This window comes from Acinonyx jubatus, chromosome B4 (genome assembly GCF_027475565.1).
Source record: "Acinonyx jubatus isolate Ajub_Pintada_27869175 chromosome B4, VMU_Ajub_asm_v1.0, whole genome shotgun sequence".
NCBI classification, from domain to species: domain Eukaryota; kingdom Metazoa; phylum Chordata; class Mammalia; order Carnivora; family Felidae; genus Acinonyx; species Acinonyx jubatus.
The window spans coordinates 76819645-76838366 of NC_069387.1; the positions used below are offsets into that span (position 1 = coordinate 76819645).

General features: G+C 57.7%; 1 protein-coding gene across 5 annotated transcripts; it reads left to right on the forward strand.

Moving 5' to 3' along the window:
- Positions 1–1944: 1944 nt before the first annotated feature.
- Positions 1945–18175, forward strand: ACVRL1 (activin A receptor like type 1). Of its 5 annotated transcripts, XM_053226271.1 has the most exons (11): positions 1945–2435; positions 2927–3104; positions 8163–8231; positions 8789–9040; positions 9235–9449; positions 9713–9812; positions 10170–10316; positions 10585–10860; positions 11464–11661; positions 14528–14658; positions 15860–18175. In XM_053226271.1, the coding sequence occupies exons 3-11, from the start codon at positions 8168–8170 to the stop codon at positions 15992–15994; spliced, it is 1518 nt and encodes a 505-aa protein (XP_053082246.1). In that variant the 5' UTR covers positions 1945–2435; positions 2927–3104; positions 8163–8167; the 3' UTR covers positions 15995–18175. The 5 variants fall into 5 exon arrangements, with proteins under 5 accessions (XP_053082246.1, XP_026892002.1, XP_053082247.1 ...); XM_027036201.2 differs by lacking the exon at positions 1945–2435 and having other exon boundaries at positions 2834–3104; XM_053226272.1 differs by lacking the exons at positions 1945–2435; positions 2927–3104 and adding an exon at positions 3405–4361.
- The last annotated feature ends 547 nt before the right edge of the window (positions 18176–18722 follow it).

Consider the following 18722-nt stretch of genomic DNA (forward strand, 5'->3'; position numbering starts at 1 on the left):
CTGCTGTTTCCATGTCTCTTACATTAGAAAGATTCCCTAGGTTGGCTCCTCTCGCTCTCCCACTCTGCAATTTGAATGAAACAAAGCCCAGCTCACCCTCTGCTAATTCCACCCTCCCCCTCCTCCTCCCCCTCCCCCTTGCTTTTTCTTCCTACTCATCCCAAGCAGAACTGGCTACATAATTTGTGGGGCCCAGTGCAAAATGAAAACGCGGGGGCCCTTTGTTCAAACATTACTAAGAGTTTCAAGATGGCAACAGCAGAGCATTAAGCCAAGCATGGGGTCCTATGTATCTGCACAGGTTGAATACCCATGAAGTTGGCCCTGCCTTCATGTCAAAAGCGATACGTGAACTCAACACTCGTACATGGTTCTGAAAATGCAGGTTGTCCGATCTCCTGCCTGCCTGCTGGACTCCACGTCACCTGCCTTCCACAGGTGAGAATCTCCTTGAGATTCACCCCACATAGCCTTCCTAGGATCTCCAGGCCTCTCTCTCTGCTTCACACACTATCGGGAAATCCTTCCAAATATCTAAATTCAGATCTCAGCCCTTTCAGCCTGTTTCCTCTTGTTCTGTCCTCACTGAATATGGGGAACAGCTGGTCCTTCTGAGTAATTAATTTTGTAGACTTGGACACAGTTTGTAATTCCTTTTCCCTTTCCTCATTGGGCCTATTCTCCAGGGCTTTCTCCAACTCTGTGTCCCTCCTCCGATGCCTTCCCCAGGTTTTCCGTGTGCTATGGCATGGGTGGGTTCACAAGAAGCTCTAGTGAGCACCAGGCAGGGGCCAGAGGGCTCAGTGCTCTGGAGAGGTTGGGGGACTCTAGCACAGACTGACAGCCCGTTCCCCAGTGCCCCATTGGGCACCCGTCCTCCTCCTCCAAACTTGACCCCTTCCTAGATAACACCCCCCCCTCCCCGCCCCGCCCGGCCCCCATCCCCAGCGGCTCTCACCAGCGACTCAGCCCTAGCCATCTCACTGTTTCCGTCCCGCTGAGTGTCTCAGACCAAATGCTTCCCTCAGGGAAGCCCCCATTTCCACCACCCAGAACAGAAATCCAGGGGCTGGGGTTGGCAGAAGTTTATCAGAAGCCAATGCAGGGCAGGGACGGGGCGGGGGGGGTGGCGGGGAGAGTGGGTATGATAGATGGACACGAGGCCACGCTCCGAAGTGGCCGCTATAATCTGAAAGAGCAGATACCGTAATCCCATAGTACTTCCTATTGGCTGCAGGACTCAGCTTGGTCCTGACACTGAAATCTGGGTGTGCCTTGGCTCTGCAATTCACAATGCTCACAAGTTGTGAAGCAGCTGTGGGGTGGGGGCTGGGGAGGGTTTCAGCAGAGGAAGTGAGGTCAGTCAACAACCGATGTCGTCCAAGCCTTGAGCTGATGTCTCCCCCAGCCTCTATTCCCAGCAAAAGCTGGGGTGGGAGCCCCCGGGGTGGGGTGGGGTGGGGTGGGGGGGAGGGTCCCTGGCCCATTTTACACAATCTTCACAGAGGAAGGCACCTTAGAGGTCCGCTTCTGCTTCCAATACCTACTCTTTCCACCTTGGCCCCCAGGCTACTGTCTCCCCAGCCTTTTCATTTATTCATTGAACACTGTCACTGAGGGTCCACCCTGTGGCAGGCACAGCCAGCCAGCATTTTTTGCTGTGCACTGAGATAAGCATCATTTGCCTTCATTCTCACAACAACCCTATGAGGCTGTGGCACTGTTGACTGTGCCCATTTAGCAGATGGGGGAGTGAGGCACGGAGAGGTACGCAGCTAGCCTGGATTCCCAGACTGCAGGGTCTTTGTGGGTAACTAGGAGGCTAGAAATGAAGTCCTGCCTTCAGGGTGCTCACAGTGGTTGGAGCAAAGCAAGGCGATGACGTCAGTACTCTGGGCCTATGCGAGGGAATCAGGACAGAGAGCAAGTTTCTCTCTGGGGGAGAAGCCATTCTGCTCCCCTCTGCAACTCTTTGTCTGCCTTGTCCCATCAGTGCCCCGACTAGGCTCCAGTCCCCATCTCCATTTGGTGGGGTGAGGGGCCTGCCTGGAAGGGGGCAGTCGAAGGCAGTTCCCAGCCTCTCCTTCCAATTCTGGCCTGACATTGTGGGGAGAGGAGTGCTTGTCACTGGGCTGTGCTGTGGCCGGAGGGCCTCACTCTTCCCGCCGCTGACCCAGAGCAGCCCGAGCTGGGCCTCTTTACCCTGTGCTGAGCGGAGAGAGGCTGCGGAAGAGGGGAGTGAACAAGAGGGGGTGAAGGGGCCAGAGGGAGGAGGCTGAAGGATTCGGACCGAGTCGGGAGTCCTCGAGGGCGGGGGGTCGAGGGTGGAGAGGGAGGGGCCAAAATATTTCGGACCCTGCCAGCCCCAAACCCTGCCCTCGCTGCTCTGAGCCTAGTAGGCCGAGGACTAGGGGCCGAGGGTGGGTGAAGGACAGGTAAGTTACCTCCTCTTCCCCTCTCCTCGCGGTTCTTCCCTCGGTGCCCCCCTTCCAGTCCCGATTCCAGGTCGCCCCCTCCGCGGCTCGGAGCGGGAGAGGGCGCCGCTCCGTCCATCGTCTCCGCTACCGGCCCTCAGACCGTGCCTCCCGCCTCGACTCTGGCCCCCCGCGGCTCCTGGCCTGGCCACCCCGCGAGACCCCCCGCGGCCCGAGTCCAAGGCCCGCCCCCTCGGGGAGGCGGATGTGGGAGGCTCGGGGCGGGGGCGCCGCCACGATCTCGGGGCGGGGGCGGCCGAGGCGGGCGAAGCGGGCGGTTGCCCTCGGGGTCTGGGAGCCGCGCGGGGGAGGGTCCGGGTCCTGCGGCCCCAGCGAGGGGCGAGCGGGCGGCCCGTCGGCTAGCTGGGCAATAGGAAACGGTTTATTAGGAGGGAGTGGTGGAGCCGGGCCAGGCAGGAAGACGCTGGAATAAGAAACATTTTTTGCTCCAGCCCCTTTCCCAGTCCCGGGAGGCCGCCGCGCCGTCCGCGCCGAGCGAGCCCCGCCCGGGCCCCAGCGCCGTCCGGGGCCGCGCACGACCCGGGCCCGCCGTCCAGCGCTCGCCGTGCCACCGCGGCCGCCGCCGGGAGGGGAGGCGCCCGGCCCGCCGCCCGCAGGGCGGGTCCAGAGGTGAGTCCAGGTCCGCGGGCGGCCCGACCCCGAGCCCGAACGGGCCCTTCTCGGGGCGGATCCCAGAGGACGCCTCACAGAGGTCGCCGTAGGGTCAGTCCCAGCTCCCCACCAGGGCAAGCTGCCCCTGGCCTTCCCCGCACATCTGCCCACGACCCTGGAGCGGGCTGGGCCAAACCTGGGCTGGGAATCAGAAAACTTCTGGCCCCTGGGCCAGTCACTTCTCTGTCTCCTCTCCTCATCTGTAAAAGGGGCAGAAGGATTCCTGCTCTGCTTCACAGGGAAGGGGTCGCGTGTCCCTCCAGGCAGCTGCCTTGACCTGGGAGGGAGTGTCTACTTGCAACCGTGTTGAGCCTCCCCTTGAAGCCCACCTTTCCCAGGCCAGCCTTTGCGGTTCTTGCTTAAGGATAATTCCATCCTGCAGACCTCACCTCCAACCCTGTAGGGTCAGATAATCCCCATGCCATGGCCTTCCCTGGAGATCCAGGCCAGAGGGTTTCCCTTTCTCCCTGTAGGCTGGGACCCCAGACTTCCAGTCTGCCCTGGAGGCCAGTGCTGTTAAGAGCATCTCTGGGCTGCCCCCCCCCCCCCCCCCCGCCATTTCTTCTTGAAGGACAGGGGCATAGTGGACTATAGCACTCACCTTCTCTATTAGTGGCAGCTTCTGGCTGAGTCGGGGTCTGTCCTCTCTGATCTCTCACGGTCCCATTTGTCCTAGTGCCTGTCCTCTCATCTCATGGGGTTGTCAAAAATAGATACCATTTATTTGAGTGCTCTTAGATGTACGCTTAGCTATATTTTTCTCATGGAATCCTGGCCACAGTTTAGCAGAAGAGGTTTATTACGCCCATCCTACTGAAAACTAAAGAGGTTCAGACCTGAGTCGCTTGTCCAAAGCTCCGTGGATGGTGTAAATGGTGCTGTTGGGTTTTTGGTAACATTTGTTAAATGCTCACTGTGTGCCACTTAGTACTCGGCTGAATAATTCTACTACATGATACCTATGAAATGAACACTTGTTATTTTCCTTTTTTGTAGGGAAGCCTAAGCCTCAGAAGGTTTAAGTAACTTGCCCCAAACTTCGTAGTTCTAAGTGGGAGAGGCAGGGTTTGAACCCAGGTCTGCCTGATCCTGACCCTGGTGCTGTACTGTGCTGCCTGTGCTTTCTGTCTGAGACCCTAAAATCCAGGCGTGATGCTACATCACGCTGCGGTGAAGGGCCAGTGAAATGATGCAGATGAAAGTGTTTTGTGTACGGTAAGGGGCAGCCTGGTATGAGTAGCTCAGCCCTCTGCTGTGTGGGTAAGACCTGTTGATTCGCAGAGTGAGGCTCTTCCAGCCCTGTTACAATTGTCGCTGTGCGGAGCCAGTCCTGCCGCTGAGAAACAGATCGATAACCACCTTCTGAGCACACCCCTTCTCTGGTTCTCCAACTTAAGACTGAGCCTGCAGCAAGCAGATGATTTCTGTCTTCCCGTCTAAACAAACCCTCATCGGGCACCCCGTGGTAACAACAGCAGCGTGCAATATGTTCCTGTCCTCAAGATGATCGGGATACCCGTGGTGATGATGAGCAAGAAACTTAGCATCCATCCCTGAACCTCAGTTTCCCCCCTGGATCATTGTGAGGGTTAAATTAGATTAACCGTCAAAGTTGAGTACTTAGCAGCACTCAGAGAAGATTAGTTCTTATTATTAAAGATTTCACAGTGGGCAGTTAATGTTTGAAGTTAGTTTGGCATTTGTGATTTCTGGCCAACAACAGTGATGCTTCTGTCAGCAGGAGATCTTTCAGGAAGTTTTGCTTCGAAGTGAAGGGAGGGGCGCCTGGGTGGCCTAGTGGGTTGGGCATCGGACTTCGGCTGGGGTCACGATCTTATGGTTCGTGAGTTCAAGCCCCATGTCGGGCTCTGTGCTGACAGCTCAGAGCGTGGAGTCTACTTCAGAGCCTGTGTCTCCCTCTCTTTCTGTCCCTCCTCCCTTTGTGCTCTCTCTCTCTCAAAAATAAAAAAATTAAAAAAAAAAAAAAAAGAAGTGAAGGGATACTACGAGTCCCCAGGAGTCTGTCTGTGCTAGAGTCAGGTCTCTGGGCAATCAGGGTCACTCTGAGTTTGGACTGGCAGGACTCAGCACTCTCTGTACTTAGCTTTGTGGCGGGCCCAGTTTAAAGCTAGAGAGTCACAGGGTGGCTCATTCAGTTGAGCGTCCAACTCTTGATTTCGGCTCAGGCTGTGCTCCCAGGGTTGTGGAATCGAGCCCCGTGTCCCGCTCCACGCTGAGTGTGGAGCCTGCTGAAGATTCTTTTTCTCCCTCTGCCCCTCTGCCCTGCTTGTGCTCTGTCTGTAACATAAAAGAAAAGAAAAAATTAAAAGGAGGCGTTAAAGAAACAAAAAACAAAACCAAAGCTAGAGAGTCACAATTCTACTCCACTACATTCCCAGGATAAGACCAGAAGCGGAGTCTGCAAATGTTGTCAGGCCCTCCCTGTACCATTGTTGAGCCTGGAAGGCTTGAGAACAAAGCCCTCACTCCACCCTCCCTCTGCAGCGTCTCCAAGTCCCTGGCTTTGAGGTTTCACTAGTCTGTCCCTTCTCTAGTTGGTGGGGGGGGAGTGCCTGGTGGGACTGAGAGTCTCTGTCCTCTGCACCCTGCTCCCACTCACCCAGCAGGGCCCTCCCTGCACAGAGAAATGAAAACACATACAGCAGGTTTAGCACTGTGTAGGACACATTTCTCAAGGGGTAGACCCATGCAAACGGGTCAGAATTACCTGGAGACGTTTTACAATGCAAGTTTCTTGCTGGTCCCGGGATGGACTGAATCAGAATTTGGAGTGTGGGTGTGACCAAAGAATGTGCACTTCCAGGGGGTCCTGATGCATAATCAAGTAGGTAAGAGGGTACTGTGGGGCACTGTCAGAGAAGTGGAAGCTTCGGGAGAGATTTTATCCTGATCGCTATCCACCCTTTCCTTCCTCCCCCGTACCTTGTCCTTAGCTGCTTTTTGGGCAAGCAAAGGCTTCCACAGATGGCTTCCCACCCCTGCCCCAGTGGGCAAATTCAGCTTGTCTGGGGGTCCTTCTCCAGCCACCGGTCCCCCTGCCGAGTGCTTGCCAGAGTCCTCACTGCCTGCCGGGAGGGGCAAGAGACGGGAGGTCAGGCAGAGGCTGGGGACACAGCTGCAGCAGCCCAGGGCTCCGTTTCCTCCCCCGGCCCTGGGCCTCTGGGGCAGAGGAAGCCCAGGCAGGAAGGCTAGAGCTGCCACCAGCCAGAGAGGCCCATGAACCCCCCCCCTCCCCCCCGCCCCGGTCCCCAGCCATCCTGCCCTGGGAGCCTCAGTACCATGGATCTTCATTTGGTACCATTCTTAGACTATGGCCCTTCTGAAGCCCATGTGGCCATACATCCAGCCCTACCAGCCTCACTGTGTTATGCCAAAAGACCCCCTCCGCCCCAGCTCCCCCCCCCCCCACCCGCCCCAGCCTGGTGGTAGCTGCTCCTGGGGACTGGATCCCCAGGCACACACCTGCACACTCTCCACCACTCAGGAAGTCCTTCTTGCTGTCTGACTTCAGTCCTTCTTGCTGCAGCATCCATCCTTCTCTTCTAGTTCTAAGCCTTTGAGAAATGAAGAAGGGGGTGGCTTCTGAAGCACAAGTTGGTTTGGGACCTGAGTTGGGGACTATCATAGATCAGAATTACTTCCTTTTTTTTTTTTTTAATATTTTTAACATTTATTCGTTTTTGCGCGTGAGAGAAACAGAGTGTGAGCGGGGGAGGGGCAGAGAGAGAGAGAGGGAGACACAGAATCGGAAGCAGGCTCCAGGCTCCGAGCTGTCAGCACAGAGCCCAGTGAGGGGCTTGAACTCATGGACCGCGAGATCATGACCTGAGCTGAAGTCGGACACTTAACCGACTGAGCCACCCAGGCGCCCCAATCAGAATTACTTCCTTAACATTCTCTACCAAACTTCTGGAAAAGTTCAACCTTAACTGGCTGTGGAAGGTCAAACATTCAGTGTCTAAGTATGTTTCACTTCCCCTCCCACATCAATGGCCCTACCCCCACCCTTTCCCAGGACAGCAAGGAGAGAGGAGGAAGACGGCCAGGGAATGGCTCAGAGAGGGCATCTTCTGCTCTGGTGAAATTGTAGAGAGGTTTCCTCATACCTGGCCTGAGCCAGCGCTGTCCAAGTTTGTATGGTTGTTACCGCCCTGAGGGCTCAGACCTCGGCTGTCGCCTGGATTGGGAGACAGAGTGGGGAAAGCACTGGACTGGGAGTCTGGGCACTTGGGTCGCACTCCTGGTGCTGCCACTGAGTCCTGTCTGACCTTGGACAAGTCTCCTGCCCTGTCTGAGGCCTAATCTCCATCTTCTCTAAAATAAGGAGCTGGGTTTTGTGGTTCACAAGGTATCCCCCTAGAATTCTGTCACGGGGTGTCCCAGCCCCGTGTGGCTCCTCCAGACCTTGTAGCCACCCCAGCCTGCCCTGAGAATAGCCCTGAGCTCCCTCCCTGCTGTGCGTGACTCCTGCCTGTTCTATCCAGACCCCAATCTAAACAATCTTGATTCCTGTTCCCAGTTTGGCGGGACCCTGAATGGCAGGAAGTGAAGACAGGAGCCTGTTTATGTTTGAGGCAGCCAGGGCTAGGGGGATGGCGGCACCGGGAAAGGGGTGGGTAAGAGGCAGAGGACAGGAGTGGGGGGGGTACTGCTAAAAACACTCTCCTTCCACCCTGGCCCTGTGCCCTCTGTGCCCTCCCATCTGAACTCAGGAGTAGGGATAAATAGCTAGGAGTCCCCCAAGCTCTCTGTCACTTAAATATGGCTCTCTACCCTTTACCCCTAACAGGATGGTTTCCATGGGGAAGTGAACCAGGACTTCCCCTGCAGGCCCCGCCCCAAAGCCAGACACAGGGAGTAGGGAGGAGGCCTCCCTGTGCCCCCCCCCAAAACTCCCAGTGATTTCCTCTAGGTGGGAGGGACCCACAGTTAGCGGCTGAGAACACCAAAGGGATCACATTTCATAGATGTTGCTGTACCCCCTCTCTTCTCCAGGGACCATGACCTTGGACTCCCTCAGGAGAGGCTTTCTGATGCTACTGATGGCCTTGGGCTTGACCCAGGGTAAGTACTTAGGGAAGCAGGTAGGGGACAGGGTCCTGGATAGAGAAAGGACCTTGCTCTTGCTCTTGCTGGGGCTGAATTTGAGGAGCTGGGGAGAGGGGGGCACCTAGGAGCTTGGCTGGAGAGTGGGAGGCAGGCTCAATTAGACTAAATGCCCAGCTACCCCAACCCTTCTTTGCTGTCCTCCTGATCCAAACCCACAGGTTGGTGCTCTACCAGCCTCCACGGTGGGAACCTCCACCTGGGGGTGCAGAGGGTGAGGACATTGGCAGGGGGCACCTGGGAGACCCCTCAGGGTTGGGGCTGGGGGCCAGGGCTGGGCCTAGAACTGGGAGGGAAGGTCTTAGGATCAGGGAGGGGACAGAAGCCTGGTTCTCCTAGTGTCTGGGGGGGTCAGGTTCTGGAGGGGAGGATAATCTAAGGATGGGACTGGAGGACCAAGGTCTCAGTGGGTGTGTTTGAGAGGTCAGAAGGGAGGGGCAGTGGGACAGGCATGGCTGTTAGTCTCTGCCTAGGAGTTGGGCCCAGAGTGGCTGAGCCTCTGCTGTGTCTCTCAGGAGACCCTGTGAAGCCCTCCCGGGGCCCGCTGGTGACCTGCACGTGTGAGGGTCCAACCTGCAGGGGGTCCACCTGCCAGGGGGCCTGGTGCATAGTAGTGCTGGTGCGGGAGGAGGGCGGACAACCCCAGGAGCATCGGGGCTGTGGGAGCCTGCACGAGGAGCTATGCAAGGGGCGTCCCACCGAGTTCGTCAACCACTACTGCTGCTACAGCCCCCTGTGCAACCAAAACGTGTCTCTGGCACTGGATGGTACGTGTGGCCACCTCAGCAACCCTTCCCTGTCTTCTTAGTCCCTGTCCCCCCTGCCCTGCCTCCAGCCCCTGCTCTGGCCAGGAGGGCGGGGGAGGAAGGACCCTGGGATATACCTGGCAGAGTGGCCAAATGGGGGGGAATCCGGCTTGGTGGAAGCTGGGCCTCAGTGTCCTCCCCGCCCCCTCCACCAGACACCCAGACTCCTCCAGAACAGCCGAAAGTAGACGGCCAGCTGCCTCTGATCCTGGGCCCTGTGCTGGCCTTATTGGTCCTGGTGGCCCTGGCTGCCCTGGGCCTGTGGCATGTCCGGCGGCGGAGGCGGGAGAAGCAGAGGGGTCTGCACAGCGATCTGGGCGAGTCCAGCCTCATCCTGAAGGCGTCGGAGCAGGGGGACAGCATGCTGGGGGTACAAGCCTGGGGGTGTCTGGGACCTCAGGGGTGGGGGTTGGGTAGACGGGAGCCAGAGAATCAGATAGGAGCCAGACAGGAGCTGAGAAAGACTCAGTCACAGACACCCAGAGATCTGAGTCGGGGTGGGGGGTGGGGGGGAGATGCCGCTGGGCAAGGGAGGAGCCTGTAGGGACACAGCAGCGGGGGCCCAGCTTAAGGAGGAAGAAATGGGCTGGGCCAGGTGGGGGCAGCCTCTCAGTGGCCTCTCTGTACCCCCAGGATCTCCTGGACAGTGACTGCACCACGGGCAGTGGCTCAGGACTGCCCTTCCTGGTGCAGAGGACAGTGGCGCGGCAGGTGGCCCTGGTGGAGTGTGTAGGTGAGCAGTGGGTGAGCCTGGGCGATTGGACCGAGGGCTCCCATGAGCGCACAGGAGTGGGCAAGCTCTTGGCCTCTGAGTCTGGACCTCTGAGGCAGGACCAGGCCTGGGTCCGAATGGGAATTCTGCTGGGCAGGGAGTGGCTTGGAGATGGGTCAGGGCTAGATCCTTCTGCAGGTGTTGGCAGGAACAAGGCTAACGAGGGTGGGCCCGGATTAAGTTAAACATAAACATTAGAGGTTCTGCAATTGGGGTCAGTGAAGAATGAAGATGGGGGCTCTTCTGGGGATTCCCATGCCCAGGGGCTGTGTGTGCCCAGTATGTGACCCTCTCCCACCCCTCTGGCCATCGGATCAGGAAAGGGCCGCTACGGCGAGGTGTGGCGCGGCCTGTGGCATGGTGAGAGCGTGGCCATCAAGATCTTCTCTTCAAGGGATGAACAGTCCTGGTTCCGGGAGACGGAGATCTACAACACGGTGCTGCTCAGACACGACAACATTCTAGGCAAGCGGGGAATGCTAAGCCAGGCCGGGGTTCTCAGTGCCCCCCCGCCCCCGACTCCAGGATGGAGTCCCCGGGCCTCGGGACAACTGACCTAGTCCTGAAGGACTCCCGTCAGCCCTCAGCTTCAACCGCTGACCCCAGCTTCCTCTCTGACCTAAGCCAGACCTGCCTCCACCCCAGCCCCAGCCCCAGCTTTGCCCTGACCCGATCAGTCTGGCCTCCCTTATCCCTAGCCCCTTGCCTGAGCCACCCGACCCTCTGCCCACAGGCTTTATCGCCTCGGACATGACTTCCCGCAATTCGAGCACGCAGCTGTGGCTCATCACGCACTACCACGAGCATGGGTCACTCTATGACTTTCTGCAGAGGCAGACGCTGGAGCCCCAGCTGGCCCTGAGGCTGGCTGTATCGGCCGCCTGCGGCCTGGCACACTTGCACGTGGAGATCTTCGGCACGCAGGGCAAACCGGCCATCGCCCACCGGGACCTCAAAAGCCGCAACGTGTTGGTCAAGAGCAACCTCCAGTGCTGCATCGCCGACCTGGGTGAGCCGCCCGGGTAGGGCGGGCCCTTCGCGGGGCGCGGGGTTCGAGCACTCTCCCCCTCACTAGGTTCTCTGCCTTTGCCTGTTCCTGAGTGTGGCGACGACTCAACTACTGATGGGCGCTTTAATCCCTCCAGGCATGTGTGTTGTCTCATTTCACCTCTGCGAGAGCCCCACAAGCTGCCTTGACGCTTTGCAAGCCCAGACTCCTTCCGGCATACCGCTCTGGCTCCAGGAGTTGGGAGAAAGGGGCAGGGCTCCAAGAACCTGGGTTCTCATCCTGGCTTCACTGACTGCATGGCTCCCCTCACCGGGCCTTGGGGTTCTGCTCTGTGAAATGGGCATAATTACACCTGCCTTGCCTACTCACGTCTCTCCGGGTCCTTGGGCACCTAGGAGAGCTACACGAGCAGAATATAACTGGGGCAGGTGGTTCTCCCGGTGCCTGCTGTCTCCCAGCCCACCGCAGGGCAGGTCTCCATTCGCCTGCTACTCTATGTCTCACCATCTCTCTCCATCCCCACCTTGCCCCCCGCACCCCAGCCTCCAGGGCCACTCTGTGGGCTTGGGCGAGCGGCAGGAGTGACAGGCCTGGTACCCACAGGCCTGGCTGTGATGCACTCCCAGGGTAGTGATTACCTGGACATCGGAAACAACCCACGAGTGGGCACCAAGCGGTACATGGCCCCCGAGGTGCTGGAAGAGCAGATCCGCACCGACTGCTTCGAGTCCTACAAGTGGACAGACATCTGGGCCTTTGGCCTGGTGCTGTGGGAGATCGCCCGTCGGACCATTGTCAATGGTGAGGGCCCACCCCGCACAGGGTGGAGAAAGAGGGATGGGGCAGGTGGATAGACAAGCAGACAGGCAGGAGACAGGGGCTTCCTGCCATGGCTGGTGCCCGTGGCATGAGGGTCGAGTTGAGTGACCGTTTAAGGTGTGGCTCTGCAAATCTATGAGTCTGGCTGTGAAATCTTGGATAAGTGATAGCAGCTAACTTTTATTGAGCTTAAACATGTGCCACGTGCCTTGCTATATGCACGGATGATGTTCTTTAATCATCGTGTGTTGGCAGGAGGTGGTATCACTTAGCGGTTAAGGGCATGGGCTGGGAATCAGACTGCCTGGGTTCAGTTCCTGATTATGACCATGGGCAGGTTACTTAACCTCTCTGTGCCTCCATTTCATTTGGAGATGAGAATAAAAATAGTTTCTAGTATTGGCGTCCGGGTGGCTCAGTCGGTTAGGCGCCCGACTTTTGTTTTCGGCTCAGGTCATGATCTCACGGTTCATGAGTTCAAGCCCCGAGCCGGCTCTGTGCCCTGCTTGGGAGTCTCTCTCTCTGCCCCTCCCCCTGCTCACGTACTCTTTCTCTCTCTAAATAAGTAAACATTAAAACAATTTTTTTAATAGTTTCTAATTGAGATAATCCTAGGACAGTATCTGGAGGTATTCTGGGGCTCAGTAAATATTAGCAGCAATTTATTGTAATAACGAATACCTGACATGGTATCATCCCCATTTCACAGATGAGGGTACTGAGGTACAGAATCTCAGCTGGCTAGAGGCAGTATCGGGTTCTGAAACCAGGCCAATATGACTCTGGGGCTAGTGCTCTTTATCACTGGGCTACTTAAACCTCTTTGGTCCTTGGTTTCTTTGCTATAAAAATGCAGGATATAATAGTGTCTGCACTGCCTGCTTATCACTGCCTCATTATTACACATGGGCGCCTTTGGAGGGGCTAGGAACAGTTGGAGGGACTTCAGCCTTGCTGGGGCAGACCTGTGGCTGGTGCCCTGCAGCCCTGGACCAGGTGGGGAGGCTTGTCAGTCTTTGTGGAGGCTGTCTGTGGGGAGGGATTGCCGGAGGTCCTGACAGGTTGGGGCCAACCTCAGGATATAACTGGAGCTCCGTTCCTTGGGGACAGGGACATTCTCATTTCCTGAGCATCCGCTAGGAGCCAGCCCCATGCCAGCCTTCTTTTACCCTCAGCGCTGACTGGTAGAGAGAGGCCAGAGTGGAGCCAGTCCCTCTGGGAGACTCTGGAGGGGCTCAGATTCCTGCCCCTTCAGACGTACACTCCCAGAGTAGGCTCTGAACACTAGGGTTGGGGAAGGGGGCACCTGGAAGGAGCCGAGACCCCCTGGGCCAGGCTGCAGGCAGGACGAGAAGGCTGGACCGGCCAGGGCCGCAGGGGAGGCTGACCGCAGGCTCCTGGAGCGGAGGGAAGCTCTGTCAGCCCCACACAGATTCGTGGCGCATTATAAACACTGTAATCTGGTGTCAGCCCCGGCACTGATTAAAGGCCCATTAGACACGCTCAGGCCTCTGCGCAGCACTGATTAGGGCTCGAGAGGCGCAGGGGCCGGCCTGGAAGCCCGCCACGGGGAGAACAGCTGGCGCGGGCCCTCCTGAGGTTGCGGCTGTGTGGCCACGGCCCCCAGGCTCAGGCTGGGAAGCAGGGGGGCTCGGGGCGCCTTGTCTAGGTCTGGCCTCTTCTGCCTGCGCTGTCTGCAGCTCCACAGGCATCATTTTCAGAAGGCTTCTCCTCAGGGACAGTGAGGAGAGGTAGTACTGCCTGCTAAGGGGTCAGCGAGGCCTGTGCCGTGTCTCAGAGTGGGTGGGTGTTACTTGGAGCCGGGTGAAGATCCCTTTCTCCTTGTGCCACGTCCCTCCGCACCCCGCAGCAGGCCAGCTTCTCTCTCTTAAGTATAGCTTGGAGGTCAAGAGCACAGGCTTTGGTTAGACTTCCTGGGCTTGAATCTTAGCTCGGTCACTCACTACCTGTGTGATCTCAGACAAGTGTCTTAACCTCTCTGGCCTCAATTACATCGTTCATAAAGTGGAGCTAATAGCATGACTTACTCAGAGGGTTGTTGTGAAGATTTAATGCAGTGCAGTTAGGACCAGGCCTGGCACAGGGAACGTGCCCAGTAAACGTTTTTATCGGGCATCTGTGATGGTTGGGGCCTGGGAGCAGTGCCCAGACCCCGGGCAGGAGGCAGCCACGGAAAGACTGAAACAAGGTCTGGCCTGGCAATCCAATGAGATGAGTTCAAGTCTTTTTCTTTTTAAAATACTTTTATATAGTTTATGTATTTATTTTGAGAGAGAGGGCAAACATGAGCGGGGGAGGGGCAGAGAGCGAGAGGGATAAAGAGACCGTCTCAAGCAGGCTCCACACTGTCTGCGTGAAGCCTGATTCGGGGGCTGGAACTCACAAACCATGAGATCGTGACCCGAGCCGATGTCAGACACTTAACTGAGTGAGCCACCCAGGTGCCCCAAGGTGAGTTTAAATCTTGACTCTACCCTTACTAGCTGTGTCACTTGGGGCTCAACGCCTCTGAGCATCTGTTTCTTTATCTGTAAAATAGGGGTAACGATAATACCCATCGCGTTGGGTTGTCGTGAAGGCTAACAAAAGGAAGCATTGAAGTGTTTATAGCACAATGCCTGGCACATGGCGAGTGCAAAATTAGCAGTAATTATCATTATTGGTGCACGTATCGATTATGTCATAGCATCCCTCTCAGGATAGCATGGGTCAAGACACCTGGTTTTCCGGACCGTGGAACAGAGGATGGGCAAGCCTCTCCTCAGGGTGGCGTGGGGCCTTCTTGGGGTGCCCAGTGACTGTCCCACCCCCCACCCCCCATCCTCAGGCATCGTGGAGGACTACCGGCCACCCTTCTATGACGTGGTGCCCAATGATCCCAGCTTTGAGGACATGAAGAAGGTGGTGTGTGTTGATCAGCAGACCCCCACCATCCCCAACCGGCTGACCGCAGACCCGGTGAGGCCTCCCCGGGGGCTGGGATGGCACGGGGCAGTGGCTCACGGCTAGGACTTCTGGCCCCGGGAACTTGTGCCTCAGGTGTCTGTTCACCTGGATCGATTCTGGAGGGTGGATTCCAGGGTCTGTCCGGGGGTACTCTGACCTCCCACATCCGTGGCCTGTGGACCCCTGAGATGTTGGATTTTCAGAACCCTCCATTTTGCCTGAAAAGGCAGAGTCTCTCTGCCACGTTTCTTGCTATGGAGTTTTTTTGTTGTTGCTGTTTGTTTTCATTTTTTTCTCTAAACACTCCACATACATATATAAGACACAGGCACATGTGTATGTAAACACATACAGGCATGCACATGCTTCTACATAAACATATACTCACAGATACATATGCATGCACATATATGCCAGACGGTTGGCCCTGTGAAGACAAAGAACATGTCTCCTTCGCTGCCTTGTATCCCAGCTATCACAGTGCCTGGCTCAGAATGCCCAACAAATGTTTATTGAAGGAATGAATATGCATGTATATACATACATGTACATAGACACGTGTTTCTGCACAACATGCATATCCATAAAAAGCCACGCATAGGCAGTGCTGTGCACACACACATCACATACACTCCCTGTCGGGAACCAGCTTGAGTTCTGAGGCAGAGGTGCTGCTCGTTCAGTCTCAGACCACTCAGCTTCCTGGGACAGGCTCCTCCTGGACCCTCCTCCAGTATCCACGGGGCCCTGCCAGGGAGTCCCTCCCTCTGCACTGGAGTCCAGCCGCACGGGACACGTGGAGGCTCCGAGGCTTGCATGTCTCCCCTTCCTCGGATCTTGGCGGAGGTGGGGGGTGGGTGAGGGTAAGGTGTTCCCCAGACACTCTTCACCGAAGGGGGCCTGAGTGCCCCCGAAGGGCTGAGTTATAGCTCTCTTTCTGTCCCGCCTGCCACCTTCCACCCTTCGTCACTCCACTGTCTTCCCCTTCCATCTTTCGTCTTTCTCCTCTCCTGCCCTCTGTTCCCTTTCTTACCACTCTGTCTTTCCTCTGCCCTTCCTCCATGCTCTTATCTCCCCCATCCGGTCCTTTCTGTACTGGTTAATGTCCCCCCATTTGGGCGCCGCCCCCTTTTCACCACCTCCTTTTCATCTTCCCTGATCTGTGTCTCTGATTCCTCCCCTCTGCCTCTCCCTGCCCCCCCTCCCCCCACAGGTCCTCTCAGGCCTGGCTCAGATGATGCGGGAGTGCTGGTACCCCAACCCTTCTGCCCGCCTCACGGCTCTGCGGATCAAGAAGACACTACAGAAACTCAGCAACGGTCTCGAGAAGCCCAAAGTGATTCGCTAGCCACAGGCCTGAAGCCTGACTCCCCTGTACCTGCAGTGCGTGTGGGGTGGGTGGCAGACGGTGGGTGCCCTGTCTGGGTAGAGGGGGCGTGAGTACGCGTGCTGGGGAGGAGGGTGCCCCTCTCTGGGCCGCTGTGCCCGCCTGCCGGCTCATCCAGCCAAAAATACAGCTGGGCTGAAACCCGATCCCCCGCCGTCTGGCCCGCGCAGAGAAGCAGGCTCCCTGACGCCTGGCTCTCTCCCCACCCTCACGCCCTGGGGCACAGCCCCTACCACCCCCAGGATAGGATGCAAAAGAGGCCCCAGAGCCAGGGTGGCCAGGCCAGGGAATCCCAGTCCCCGGGCCCAGAGCCTAGGCCTGCACTTTACCCCCTGCCCTCAGTTAACCCCACTGCCCCACCAGACCTGCCCGGGTGACACAGGGCCTTGTCCAGCCTTCAGTAGACATCCTGCCCTGCCAGGTCTCAGCCTCTGGCACAAGCCCGACAGACACCCAGGGCCCGTCATTTTCTCTGTGTGGGTTTCTATCTCCGCTCTATGAGGCCTGGGGCCTCTGTCTCCGGGACAAGACCCCACCAGCTGAGCACCAGCCGCCATCCATCTGGGAGAGCTGGGGCCCGGATCCTGGGCCCCTCCCCCACCTCCATCCTAGCTGCCTTATTAGGCCGTTCCACCCAGGGAGTCCTGCTGCAGGTGTGGCAGGGTCAGAGGACAGTGCAGAGGTAGCAGGTCAGACGGGTGAGGCCCAGGACTTTCGGACTAACTGAAAGCTTGGCTTTCAGAAGCCCAGCGCAGCTGGGGAAAGACTCAGCTGGGAGTCAGGAGACTCAGGTTCTGGTCCCAGGTAATTGCTCTACGTGACAAGAATGAGGCCTTCACTGTCCCAGGACCTTCACTGTCCCACAGTCCTGATGTCCTCTGAGGTTTCTTTGAAATTTCAGCCGGTGTCAGAGCTCAGTTCATCAGTCCCTTCTGCTCCTTTTGCCCCCCAGCCCCTGGCAATTTGCCTCCAGATGGGGATTTGAAAAGAACTTTATCTGAGGCCAGGAGTGCCTGAAGGGCCTCCTAGACTAATTCTGCAAGCTCCAGTTCCTGCTTTAACTCAAACCAGCCGCCATCCTTGGGCCCAGACAACCCTGGGCCTTTGGGCAGGCAAGCCGGCCGCTCACCCCACTGTGGCTTAGCCTTCTCTGTCCAGGACTGAGAAGGGCTGAGGGCCGGCTTCCTGCAGGGCCTCTGAGGCTCAGAAGAAATTTGGCTCCAGCCAGCAAGCCTCCAGCACCCAGGTTCCTGCTCTCCACTGGTCCCTGGCCCAGGCCCACAGTCTTGGCCAGACCCCAGACCGTGTGTGTCTAAGGAGAACCTGATGGCTGTGGAGAAACACGTGGAATATTCAGCATTTGGCAACGTCAAGGGTGTATGTCCATGTGATGGAGAGGTTACCCCAAAGCCTGGGCTGGTGGATGGGAGGTAGAGCCTCAGGTTTGTGGGGTGGGAGGGCTCAGGCTAGGGATGAGAACAGTCCCAAGCTCAGAAGACCTGGCCTCTCAGCCCTTGGGGCAGGGAAGGACCCACCATTCTCCACAGGAGGTGACAAAAATACAGCCTCCTTCCCTCCCGCTGCAAATGACCCAGCACCCCCCCCCCCTCCCCTCAGCCCCCACCCAGGGGCGGCTTGCGTGCACCGTGGCATTTTCCCAGGCCTGGCTCCCTGAGTTGTGCAAGGCCCGAAGGAGAACCAGGAAGTGAAACTGGTGAAAACAGAAAGTGAGAGGGACCTGTTAGGTTCTCAGATGATCACAGGGCAGTTTACTTCCGGGCAGTTTTGCGTCTTCTGGTTACTGGAACCCGCTCAGCCCAGGAGTCAGTCCTCCCCATGACAGATTTTATCTCTGCTGGATTTGGGAGCAAAGAGGCTCCTCCTGGGACTCCAAAGGCAGCAGCTGTCCAGAGGCTGGAAAATGCCTGAGGGGGTGAAGGTCTGAGGCGGGAAGTGGAGTGACAGGGGCCGGCTAACGGCCAGTGGTCAGGGATGGAAAGAGGCTTTGGTGAGAGCAGAGCACCCGGTGCTTCCGTCTGAGTGCCAGGGCCCAAATTACAGCCTCTTACCTGGAGATCCTGCTTGTGGGAGCACTCAGCTCCTGCTCAGCACACAGTAGGTCCTCAATAAACCATGGTCCAATCTCGAGCTCCTGCTGAGTCTTGCTAAGCTGGTTCCTCTGCAGTGGCTCGTCGCAGAGGGAACCAGAAGGGACAGGGAAGGAGCGGGTCCCTGAGTATCATGCCCGGTCTTTGCCCTTCACGCACAAGTCACAAGTTCGCGCAGGATCATTTCCCCCCACGCCCGCCCGCGGCCCAAATCTCAGTTCTGCCCCTGAGCAGACAGATCGAGGCGTCCGCCACATCGCCCTCTGCTGGCCAAAGGCTGCCGGGCGGCCGCCGCCCGCCCCGCCCCGCCCCGCCCCTGCGCAGGCACCCGCGGGCCCTTCCCAAGGCTGGACCGCCTTCTGCGCGTCCGGCGTGCACGTGCGTGAACTGCGCCGGGTCTCAGTCTGCAGGGACTGTCCCCCGAAAACCTAGGAAGGCGCTCTTTTGTGTCTTCACTCAGAGGCAGCTTGGACCCGTCTGCCTCGATTTTTCTCTGTTCTCAAGTCCCTCCCCAAATGGGGCCCCCACCTTGCCGGGAGTCGGCCCTCACCCCTGGACTGGTAAGGACCTCACCATCCTCA